We start from the raw sequence: 12,620 nt of genomic DNA, 5'->3' as shown, positions 1-12,620 counted from the left end.
CTTCTCTGCACAAAAGGGGAGGAGTTCCCATGACCTGATCTTTGCAATTTCCTCTAAAGTATGGCTTTCTGTATTTATTTAGGAATATTTATGTTCAGTCAGGGCATGGTTTACCCTTGTTGTGTAGCCTTATTATGGTTTGATTTCACATTGGACTACTCACCTTTTAGTAACCAAATTTGCGACCCAGCGGAAATTTCTCTCTTACAAGGAGCTTGGATTCTTATTTATTTCGCAACCTTTATTTGTGTATGAGATGAACCATGACATTTAAACTATGCTTGATAGCTTAACAGATTATAAGAACAAAACCAGATGGCCCAAACAAAAATAATGCTTTGATTGCTTTAAAATTCAATGTCAAAAATTAAAAACAGCTTTCAAAAAGCCTTGACTTTTTTTCCCCCGAGATAACTTTGAATCATATATGTGGACATATACTTTCCCCCCCAATTAGAAATATATACAAAATTTAACAATGGTTATTTGGGGGTTGAAAAGGGTGTTTCCTTCTTTTTTCTTTTCGACAGCACCCAATTTTTCTGCAGTTAGTTTTAGAATCAGAAATAAATTTTTAATGGCTGCTTTTTAGTTTAATTTTAATGAAGCCTTTTTAAGGGTTCGGTCAAGGTGTTTTTCTCTGCTGAGAAAATGGACATTGTTAAGCATTAGCAGTTCATAATTCTTCTTCCACACAAAATGATGAATAATGTGCGGTTACTTTAACACTGTGCTTCATGAGGTTGGAAAACTGAACCGGTCTCAGCGTCTTTAAAATTAATGTAAATTCTACAAAAGCAGTTATTTAATTTTCTAACTCACTTTAATGTACTTTCAACATCATTAGTATTAATCACAATTGTCGCTTTCTTTGAGAGCAGTGAACCAACTAATTCCTTAAAACTGGGCTTTAAAAAGAACCTCCATTTTAAAAGGCTCTCAAAACTTGAGATAGTTTGCAGGGCACAGTCAGAATGTGACTGCTTGAATGTTTAAACTAAAGCGCCCACAAAGTGTTAGGATTCCTTTTTTTCCGTTCTTGTCTTGTAAAAGAATCTTTCTTCTGACTCAGATTCATTTTTCTTTAAATCAGCTGCAAGAGAGTGAGCAAACTTTGCTGCAAATCAAAGCCCTGACAGTTACATTTCCCTGAGATAATTGCATGCTGCTTTGGAGTTTCCTTTTCCCTGCTGTTTCCTTTTGTTTTGACAACAAGTTTCTGGGAAAACAATATACAAATGATAACTATGCTGTCACGAGTATACTGAATTTTAAAAATAAATAACTGCCGACCCAAAAAGCTTCCAGGAGCCTATGGAGTGAATTCTTTTTCCAAACCGTTCCAAAACCAGATGTGGAAATGTTTAGCTAATTCCCTTTCCCATTCTTCATGCAAAGAGTTCATACGTGTCTCTAACGACATCAGAGGAGATGGGGAGGCAAAAAATCCTGTCTGCTTTCAAAGCGATTTCTCTTACACTTCTCAATTCACTCTCTAATGTCACAAAACTAATTTGGACTTCAGCTTTTGTCTCTTTTTAAAAGGGTTTTTTTCGGGTCCTGAGATTAAAAATGCTCTGTGCTTAGACCAATATTCAATCTCTTTATTATAAAACATTAAGAAATAGAGCTCATGGTAAGAACATTTAAAATCTACCCTCTTAGCCATTTTGAAATATACAATACATTATTATTAGCTGAACTCACCATTCTGTGCAATAGATCACTAGAACTTATTCCTCCTGTCTAACTGCAACTTTTTACTTTTTGACCAGTATCTCCCCTTACCCCTTCCACTCCACCCCAACAACCACCATTCTACTTTCCACTTCTTAATAAGGCAATGGTCATGTTAATCAGCTTGATCTAAAATAATCATTCCACAATGTAAACATAGATCATTGTTACATGTATACATAGAACACTGTGTCCCATAAATATATACAATTTTTATTTGTCAATTTAAACACAAAACAACTGCTGAACTTTATAAGCAACATTTTCAGCATAACAAATTTAACGATAGGGAGTTAAGTGGCAGCTCTTCTTCCTCTTTCCTTTTTTTGTTTTGGCCAATCCATTCTCTTCCTGTCTATAAGAAGAAAAGGGCTGTCTTGGTTTCACAAGTACTACAAGATCTCAGTCTGGCTTTGCTAATCAGATTGTATCACTGTCAGTGACTGATATAGATAGCTCTTAAACATAAACACTGGCATTTTTCTGTACTTAATTAAAAGAGCATATGTGTTTATGGGGGAAGAAAGGAAATATAGTTTATATTCCCAAAATGAAACGTTTTATGATTTTTTAATGTAGAAAATTTATTAAGGCTTATTAGGGAGTTCTTGAAAAAAAGGGAAAGAGGAAAACTCTGTTAAAGGAGCCAGTGGGAAATGTATATGCATAAACTCCATTTACAAAAAAACAGAAAGCTACTTGTACTCTGTAGCTTCAAGGAAAGCAAACATTTTGCATCCAGGTGTTATTAGAAGCTCCGGGTTTGCCTGACCTCTCTATAGCTCAGTTCAGGACGCTGTGTACCAACAGCTGAGCCCTACTTGGCTATACAAATGCATCTAAGCTCATTGCTTCGGGCATGTTGCAAGGCTAATTTGCAATTGAGTCAAAATGGGGTACGGTAATAGAGACCCTGAGACTGCTTTTTTTCTCAGCCCAGAGGCCTCCCCAAGAAGCTGGACAGTAGTCCCAAAATAAGTGCTCCCTTCTTCGCATTTATTTCTTCCCCAGTCCCCAACTCCACGTCAGCTCTAAAGAGTTCTAAAGACTTTAAATAGAATTCTGCCCACAGCTCCTGGGATACTGTGCATGGCCCGCATGATGGCTAAAAATACCTTCAGCTGGGCACCCCCACACAGCCCTCTCTTCTGGCATCTCCTTCCCATCTCTAACCCCTCAGCCTTCTTTTCCCTCTGCCCCCATAACCAGAGCCCACTTTCTCCCTCCCTTGTTCGGGATCCCATCCTTCCAGCACATCTCAGCAAGGTGTTAGAAAAGTCAGCTGATGAATTCACACTGTGTTGTGAATGACTTATAACCATCCCCCCTGCCGGGTGTGGTGGCTCACGCCTGTAATCCTGTAATCTGAGCACTTAGGGAGGCCAAGGCAGGCGGATCACCTGAGGTCAGGAGTTCTAGAGCAGCCTGGCCAACATGGTGAAACCCTGTCTCTACTAAAAATACAAAAATTAGCAGGGCATGGTGGCGGGTGCCTGCCTGTAGTCCCAGCTACTCGGGAGGCTGAGGCAGAAGAATCGCTTGAACTCGGGTGGAGGTTGCAGTGAGCCGAGGTCATGCCACTGCACTCCAGCCTGGACAACAGAGCGAGACTCCATCTTAAATAATAACAATAATAATAATAACCGTCCCCCAACACACACACACACACACACACACACACACACACACACACACACACACTACTCTACCCTTCCCTAGGAATTGCAGGTAGCAGGAGAAGGGAGGCTGCCCTGCTTTGAGGATCTGTTCTCAGCAAGGAGGAGTAAGTCTCAAAGTGTGCCAATGAGCTAGGCATTCGCAAGCTCATTAGAAAGTACATTCTGCTTTCCCCCTAATCTCCTTTCTCTCCCCTTAGAGATGAGCAACCTTAAACCTGGGTCTCAGTGACCTCCTCTTTAAGCTTTATCTGAGCTCAAGGGTATGCTGTCACATGCCTAGTCATCTTCGTTTATTTCTCCTATCACATGGTGAGCTGTTCTTGGCTTTACGAAAGTCAGAGGAAACAGATTCCGCCGTGTTCACATTTGGAGACTTGTACTAAATGAACCCCTAAACTCAATGACGTTATTGAGCCCCTTCCTTTGAGACTGACTCAGTGCAACATAATACAAGAAGTGAATGTGTGGGGGTGGGAAGTGAGGTAGTCTAAAATGATTGCTTGAGGGACAACAGTCTCATTTCTCAGAAATTCTAGACATTTTATAATTATATTTGGATTATCTTTGGGGAAGGAGGAGAAGGAGTACAGGAAAGATGCTTGAGGGAGCGGGAGGAAATGGATGGCTTAGCTCTCTGGAAAAGAGTAGCCTTAAACTTGGGTGTTAATTTTGGGGTTTGAACAAAAACAGTTGTTTCCTTGGCCTAGTCCAGAACTACGTAAGGAGGAGGTTTTCATTCAGGGCAATTAGGCCCAGGTTGTGGGATGATGTTAAAGAAAGAAGGAAAGAAGGAGAGAGAGAAAAAGAGAGAGGCAGGAAGGGAAAGAAAACCCACCTAAAGCACATTTAGGACAAGGTGGTCTTCTATAGACCAAGACAGTAGTACTGTAGCAATGGGGTGATTATCTCAGCTTCCAAAAGGCACCTCAGCAAATGTTATGCAGTATTCCAGAGCAGGTGGTTTCTTTACTTAACTGTTGAGTCATCCAGGACCAGCTCACATCAGAATGTACTTATTAGTGTTGTTATTATTGTTTCCTTTTTGTTTGTTTTGGGGATTTTTGGTGCGGGGGAGAGAAAGGGGGTAGGCTTTTGTTTGTTTGTTTGTTGCTGCTGCTTCTACTTTTGCTTTGTGAAAAAACCCCAAAAAAGTTGTCCCAGGAGAGACATTTCAGAAGGAACAAAGAGGAAAGGAAGGAGCCTGGCAGACCTGTGGGTCTTCTCTTTTACACCCACAACACCCCTGAGAAAATGAGGAATCATTAATGGCAGAGTGAAAGACAGTGAGACCATTCTGTACCAATCAGAAACAAAACATTTCATCCAGGCCAGTGCGTTTTTCTAGCGGGCTCCTGTGTCATGGTTTCCATTAAACAATGCAGCAAATTTGTCACTATCAAGGGAAGAGAAAGAGCTGCATTTTTGCAACTGGGGAAAAAGAGAGGAGAGAAATGTCTTGGGACATTTTTTGGCCCATTGCTATGCACATAGTAGGCATTCAACAAATATTAGTCAAAGAATGAATTTGTGCAGGGGTTACTTATCTCAGCAGGGAACAAAAGTGAATCCCTATATGCATGTACATTTCCTTCCAAACTTTAGGTACTTTACTATGTGATTTATGTCATTTTCACTTGTAAAATGAAAGTTGAGTTGGAAAACATTGGATGATGTTGCTCTTGCTTTCTTCTTTCTTCATCTGTTACCTCCTTCTGATAGCATGTTTTAGATACTTATTCCTAGCACTGCTTTTTCTCCTCACTGGTCTGCCTGTCACTCTTTGAGAGCTAGAAGCAATAGGACTAGGAAGTGGCCACAGAGCTTCCTATGGCAAAAGAAAACAATAAAAAGCTAGAGAAAATAAAAGATGTAATGCAAAGATTTTAGGAGATATCTTGTTAATCAATGTGTAAAGTACAAACTCAATCCTCCCTCTCTCCCTCTCTCCCTCCCTCTTTCTCTTTCTTTCCTTTCTTTTCTTTCTTTCTTCCTTTTTTTTTTTTTTTTTTTTTTTGAGACAGAGTCTCTCTCTCTGTTGCCCAGGCTGGAGTGCAGTGGCACGCTCTTGGCTCACTATAGCCTTAACCTCCAACGCTCAAGTGATCCTCCCACCTCAGCCTCCCAAGTAGCTCATACTACAGGCATGCACCACCACACTCAGCTAGTTTTTTGTATTGTTTTATAGAGACAGGCTCTCACTATGTTGCCCGGGCTGCTCTTGAACTTCTGGGCTCAAGCAGTTCTCCCACCCCGGCTTCCTAGAATGCTGGGATTATGGGCATAAGCCGCCCCTTTCTTTAATATAAGATTTTTACGGTAGTTTTCATGTGTACTATGCATTGAAAAATGTAAAATTAAAAACCAGCATGTTTTTATGTTTCCGCAATTTTAGTATTTTACAAGGTGTCCCAAAGAATTTATCAGAGACTCTATTGGTCATAATGACTTATGATGCTACTGCCAGAGTTTATGAAGCATTCGTTTGATCATTTTAAGTAAGCCACTCGGCAAAATTTCAATATCTGGTTGTTAAGAATAAACCACAATTCCTTCGTAGGTTTTTATTTCATCAAATCTGTTGTAACAACAACAAAAAAGCAATAGGGAAGGGTTCATTAGTATGGCCTATGAGAGGACATGGAGGCCCCTAAAGAGGCAAGTATTGCCATCTTGAATTAAACTCTATCTCCTATCTCTTTATTCAACGTTTGACACAAAAACTGTTCTGTTTTGGGTTCGTCTTGAGGTTAAACACAAAAGGATGCCACTCCTGATCAGTGTAAACTGTTGTTCTACATATTAGGGATGTGTGTTTTATACTAGAACAGCATGGGAAAGTCACTTTAAAAAGCCATTGTAATCGTCCATAAACACGTGAGTTCCAACAATGGAATTAAAGTTCAGTTCTCTCTCAAATTGAGTGTTTTCCTCTTCTTAATGCTTTAGGAACAGCCTTTTGCTTAAAAAATATATCATGTTTGAACTTTCAATAGAAAATAAGATGACTTGCCTCTTGTGTTTTTGTGTGCTCTAGAAATCCTCACTGGACGGCTTCCTGTTTCCTGTGGTTCATTATCTGATTGGCTGCAGGGATGAAAGTTTTTAAGTTCATAGGAGTGATGATCCTCCTCACCTCTGCGTTTTCAGCCGGTTCAGGACAAAGTCCAATGACTGTGCTGTGCTCCATAGACTGGTTCATGGTCACAGTGCACCCCTTCATGCTAAACAACGATGTGTGTGTACACTTTCATGAGCTACACTTGGGCCTGGGTTGCCCCCCAAACCATGTTCAGCCACACGCCTACCAGTTCACCTACCGTGTTACTGAATGTGGCATCAGGGCCAAAGCTGTCTCTCAGGACATGGTTATCTACAGCACTGAGATACACTACTCTTCTAAGGGCACGCCATCTAAGTTTGTGATCCCAGTATCATGTGCTGCCCCCCAAAAGTCCCCATGGCTCACCAAGCCCTGCTCCATGAGAGTAGCCAGCAAGAGCAGGGCCACAGCCCAGAAGGATGAGAAATGCTACGAGGTGTTCAGCTTGTCACAGTCCAGCCAAAGGCCCAACTGCGATTGTCCACCTTGTGTCTTCAATGAAGAAGAGCATACCCAGGTCCCTTGTCACCAAGCAGGGGCTGAGGAGGCTCAACCTCTGCAGCCATCTCACTTTCTTGATATTTCTGAGGATTGGTCTCTTCACGCAGATGATATGATTGGGTCCATGTGATCCTCAGGTTTGGGGTCTCCTGAAGATGCTATTTCTAGAATTAGTATATAGTGTACAAATGTCTGACAAATAAGTGCTCTTGTGACCCTCATGTGAGCACTTTTGAGAAAGAGCAACCTATAGCAACTTCATGAATTAAGCCTTTTTCTATATTTTTATATTCATGTGTAAACAAAAAATAAAATAAAATTCTGATCGCATAAAAATATGTTGGGCATTTTTATTTAATAAACACAAACCTCATTTTCAGTATGGGCCAGGCATTGTTCTAAGTGGTGTGCAAACATTGGTGCCTGGTCCCTTCTCTCTAGGATGACTTCCCTCTCTGTCAAGTTCCTCTAAGAAAGCCTTCTGCAATTGACCCTCTGTCTATATCCCCATTTCCCTTACACTCTGCACCACTAACTTAGTACTCAGCCACATCGTTTCTTAGTTCAATCTACAACTGTGTCACTTTTTATCCACAAAACGCATAGGTTGCACTGGTGATTTATAAACCATCAATGGTTCTAAGAAAAACTCACGTCACTACCCACCAGCTAGATGGTAAATTCCTGATGCCGAGAGCCGGAGCTTATGCTTTAGCCACAGACTGATAGTGCTTTGAAAGGAGTTTTTCTCCCCCAACATCTATGATCAGAAAATTTTTGCTAAAGTTTGGCTATTAGCTTTCTCAAAGGGGTAAGACAGAAAGTGGAGGAGTAAGAGAGAAAGGGAGGAGTAAGAGTAAGTGAATTGTTCAACCGAAATTTATTATTGAGGCCAGGAGTGGTGGCTCATGCCTGTAATCCTAGCACTTTGGGAGGCTGAGGCAGGTGGATCACCTGAGGTCAGGAGTTCGTGACAAGCCTGGCTAACATGGTGAAACCCCGTCTCTACTAAAAATATGAAAATTAGCTGGGCGTGGTGGTGGGCGCCTGTAATTCCGGCTACTTGGGAGGCTGAGGCAGGAGAATTGCTTGAACCTGGGAGGCGGAGGCTGCCGTGAGACAAGATCATGCCATTGCACTCCAGCCTGGGCAACAGAACAAAACTCCGTCTAAAAAAAAAAAAAAAAAGTCCAGGCATGGTGGCTTATGCCTGTAATCTCAGCACTTTGGGAGGCCGAGGTGGGCAGATCACCTGCGGTCAGGAGTTCGAGACCAGCCTGGCCAATATGGTAAAACCCCATCTCTACTAAAAATACAAAAATTAGCCGGGCATGGTGGTGGGCACCTGTAGCCCCAGCTACTCAGGAGGCTGAGGCAGAAGAATCGCTTGCACCCAGGAGGTAGAGGTTGCAGTGAGCCAAGATCACGCCATTGCACTGCAGCCTGGGTGACAGAGTGAGACTCCATTTCAAGAAAAAAAAAAAAAGGGACTCAGAAAAATTGAGGTCACACAGAAAATAAATAAATAAATAAATATTCAGACTGCAACAAATGCTATGGAGAACTAAAATAAAGTGATATGAGATAAACTGGAGAAGGGACCAGAGTATTTAGGGAAGGCCTCTGAAGACTTGTCATTTCAACTGAGTCTTGAATGTGAAGAAGGAGCCAGTCCTGGGATGATCTGGAGAGAACACATTCCAGATAGTAAAAGCATCTCATTTAATCTTCACTACAACCTGTGAGAGAACTACTCTTCTCATATCTATTTTATAAATAAGGAAACTGAAGCACAGAGTGATTAAGATACTTGCCCAAAGCCACATACCTATTAATAAGTAGACTATTTCAAAACATCATATTGTACACCATATATACATATATATATAATTTTTATTGTCATTAAAAATAAATTAATTTGGCCAGGCACAGTGGTTCACACCTGTAATCTCAACATATTGTGAGACCAAAGCAGGAGGACTGCTTGAGCCAAGGAGTTTGAGCCCAGCCTGAGGAACACAGTGAGACCTCATCTCTACAAAAAATTTTTAAAATTAGCCGGGCATGGTGATGTGTGCCTGAAGTCCCAGCTACTCCGGAGGCTGAGGCAGGAGGATCACTTAAGCTTGGGAGGTCAAGGCTGCAGTGAGCCATGATCATGCCATTGCACTCCAGCCTGGATGACAGAAACCCTGTCTCGAAGATAAATTAATTAAAATTACACAATGTTGACACAATGTTTGCACATTTAATATAGGCAAAGTGCTTCAGTAGGTGAGTAGATTTAGAAATTCAGTCATGGTAGTTGAAGAAACAGCGGTTAGATTTAAAAATCCCCTGCCTCTTCTTAAGGAAAACTAAGTAATAATCCCTGAAAACAGTGTATTCATGCAACAAATGTTTATTGGGCCTGTCTTATGCACCAAGCACTATGTTAGATGCTGGGGATGCAATGGGGAACAAGACTGACACAGTCTAATTTGGGTAAGGGAGACAAGTAAAGAGGCCTACAGAGATAGAGGCTATAGAGGCTACTCCAGTCCAGAGAATGTGCCTGTGCATAGACGTGAGGACTTGGGCTGAGGTCATCAAAGAAAGTGCAAGTGTAGCGGAGGTAGTGTAGCGGGGCAGTGATGGTGGTGAGTGATGGGGCTAGAGCATGAGTGGTATATGAGACTGTGTACAAGAAAGCTAGCACATCCCTCCCCCATCCTCTCTTCAGAAGCTAACAAATTGTTTAATACCAAAACACAGGCAAGCAACTTTGCAAACAATCAATACTAGATACATTAGACTTGGGCTACGAGGTGCAAGTTGAGCATTTCACAACTGCAAGGGTGATATTCACAGAGACTTTCCCTGAAGTTGCATAATGTATCAGCCTTAGAAAAGACTCAAGACCTCCATGGTAATAACAGGAGTTACTATGTTTCAGACACATAATACATGATCTCATTTAATCCTCACAACAGCTCTACAAAATGAAAATGATTTTCTCTGTTTTATAGATGAGGAAACTGAGGCTCAGAGAAGTGGAGATTGTACCATTAGGAAATGACATCACTGGAACTCAAACCCAGGTTTGTCTAGCGCCACAGTCCACTTTCCCCTCTATGCTCAACACTCACTCCCAGAGAAGAGAGACTTCCATGTGGACTAGAAGATCCAGGAAGGTTTCTTGGTAGAGGTAGGCAATGATCCCACTGTTAAAAGATGAGGAGGACTTGGCTAAGCAGAGAAGAGGATGAAGAGTATTCTTTGTGGGCATAACCCCTGGAACAGGGTGGACAAGTGCACTGTGTTGGAGGGAGGCCGCTTAGGGGGCTATGGCTTTAACCTAGGTGAGAGGAGACACGGACAGCAGATGGGAGAAGGAGTTGAAGGATAGGAAGAGAAGAAAATGAGACCCATTTCAAGTGAAGAACAACAGGACTTCATTCATTCTAGCCTACAGGAAACAGTTAAATGTCTATATAAGCCTCATTCACGATTAAGAGAGAAATTGAATTTGGAGCGTAGAAAGCTCCTGGCCTTAGAGCAGAGAGACAGGTTTCATGGAGGACAAGACTTAAGCTATGTTCTGATTTGTCTGACTGGATATACGTGAAAAAGAAGATACTGACTCAAAGAAGATGTTACCATCAAGAGCCCTAGAAGCTCAGAAGACATGGTAAGCCCTGGATTTAAGTAAGGAAATTGGGGTGATGGTAGAGGATGGCGGGAAGATGAATCTAGGTTGGACATGTTGAGTTTGAGATGACAGTGACATCCCAGTAGATATATCCAGGAATCAGCTCGAGAAATGTAATTACTGGGAGATAAAGCCTTGGGGGAAATTACATGAGTGCAGGAAAGAGAATTCTCTAATACTCAATCCTTATGGCATTGTTAGGAAAAGGGCAGGAGAAGAACAGTCATCAAAATAGATAGAAGAGAAGTGATCAGAGATACGGAAGAAATATGACTCATGAAATTCTAGGGAGGAGAGTTGGGTAGACTATAGCCTCTAGTACAACAGATAAGCCAAGAGGGAGTAAGCACAGGCTTCACAGAATTGGGAGCCTTTGAATTGGACCTGAAGTGACAGGTAGAATTGAATCAGGTGAAGATGTAGGGGGAGGGCATCCTAGGCAAGGGAAGCAGTAAGAACAAAGATGCAGGCCAGGCATGGTGGCTCATGCCTGTAATCCCAGCACTTTGGGAGGCCGAGGCGGGAAGATCACTTGAGCTCAGGAGTTCAAGACCAGCCTGTATTTTTACATTTTTGTACCAAAAATACGAAAAAAAAAAAAAAATAAGCCGAGCGTGGTGGTGCATTGCATGCCTGTAGTCCCAGCTATTTGGGAGGCTGAGGTGGGAGGATTGCTGGAGCCCAGGAGGTGGAGGTTGCAGTGAGCCAAGATTGTGCCACTGCACTTCAACCTGGGTGACACAGAGACCCCGTCTCAAGAAAAAAAAAAAGATGCAAAGAAACATTGTGGTCAAGGATCGTATTTTGCATGGGTTAATGTCTCAGGATAATCGGGCATAATTTTTCAAAATTCAATAGTAATCTTCACTTGTTGGCTTGGACATATCATTGCTCAGAAAAAAGTGTTCTTCAAACATTTCAGGTGCATGTTTGATCTTCTCAATTCGATTGTGTATTTCTTGAGTGGTGCAGGGTGGGGGCTGTTTCCTGTTTGTTTTGCCTTGCTTTTTTTTTCTTTTTTTTCTTTTTTTTTGAGACGGAGTCTCACTCTGTCACCCAGGCTAGAGTGCAGTGGCATGATCTCGGCTCACTGCAGCCTCCGCCTCCCGGATTCAAGTGATTCTCCTGCCTTAGCCTCCCGAGTAGCTGGAACTACAAGCACATGCCACCATGCCCGGCTAATTTTTTGTATTTTTAGTAGAGACGAGGTTTCACTGTGTTAGCCAGGATGGTCTCAATCTCCTGACTTCGTGATCCACCTGCCTTGGCCTCCCAAAGTGCTGGGATTACAGGCATGAGCCACCGCACCCAGCCTGTTTGTTTGTTTTGCCTTGCTTTTCCATTACTTGGTGAAGGTACCCCATAGATGGTCAACCCAGGTGACTGACTGACTGGTACTGAGAAAGGGTGTGGGAGTCCATAAGCTAAAGGAGCCATTCTAAAGATGGGAAGATAAAAACACCTTGTGAAAAAACTGCATTTCAAATTGACTAATTCATTTGCCTTTTGAAATGCCACTTCAAAAGAGTGTTTTTCTCCTTTATTGTGGTAACGTTCTTTAATTTTTAAGATGACATGATTTATAAAAATCCATAACAGTGTTAATCATATTTGTGATAATAAAATGAAATGCTTCATTGCCAACAAAAGAAATGAACATTTTCACCTTTCAATCTCTGGGAAAGACAAAAATGTCTGAAACCGTTTGTTATGATAATTGCTTGTCAAATATTTAAAACTTAGGGCCATAGTGAGATTTTTCACCCATAAAAGGAAACTCAAAGTAACGTTTAAATTTTTATTCTCGTAGCCTGAAAGTAGCCAACCAGGTTTTTTAGAAAACTGTGTAAAGTATATGTAAATGTTAAGGGCAAAAAGTCTTTTCTCACTACTTTGAACCTATAGCCCACTT

General features: G+C 41.6%; 1 protein-coding gene across 3 annotated transcripts in view; it reads left to right on the top strand.

Annotated features, from left to right (window-relative positions):
• The window catches only part of PLAC1 (placenta enriched 1), a 196,070-nt gene extending 188,717 nt beyond the window's left edge, over positions 1 to 7,353 (top strand). For 2 of the 3 annotated variants that reach the window (XM_063660247.1, XM_063660246.1), the window contains exon 3: positions 6,451 to 7,155. In XM_063660247.1, coding sequence (XP_063516317.1) covers positions 6,509 to 7,147 — 639 coding nt within the window. In that variant the 5' untranslated portion in view covers positions 6,451 to 6,508 and the 3' untranslated portion in view covers positions 7,148 to 7,155. Of the gene's footprint in view, positions 1 to 6,450 lie in introns of all 3 variants that reach the window. The other variant, XM_054471931.2, reaches the window with a different exon arrangement.
• Positions 7,354 to 12,620: the final 5,267 nt, after the last annotated feature.

The sequence above is a fragment of the Pongo pygmaeus genome, chromosome X, assembly GCF_028885625.2.
Source record: "Pongo pygmaeus isolate AG05252 chromosome X, NHGRI_mPonPyg2-v2.0_pri, whole genome shotgun sequence".
Classification (NCBI taxonomy): Eukaryota; Metazoa; Chordata; class Mammalia; order Primates; family Hominidae; genus Pongo; species Pongo pygmaeus.
This window is presented reverse-complemented; position numbering and strand designations above follow the sequence as displayed.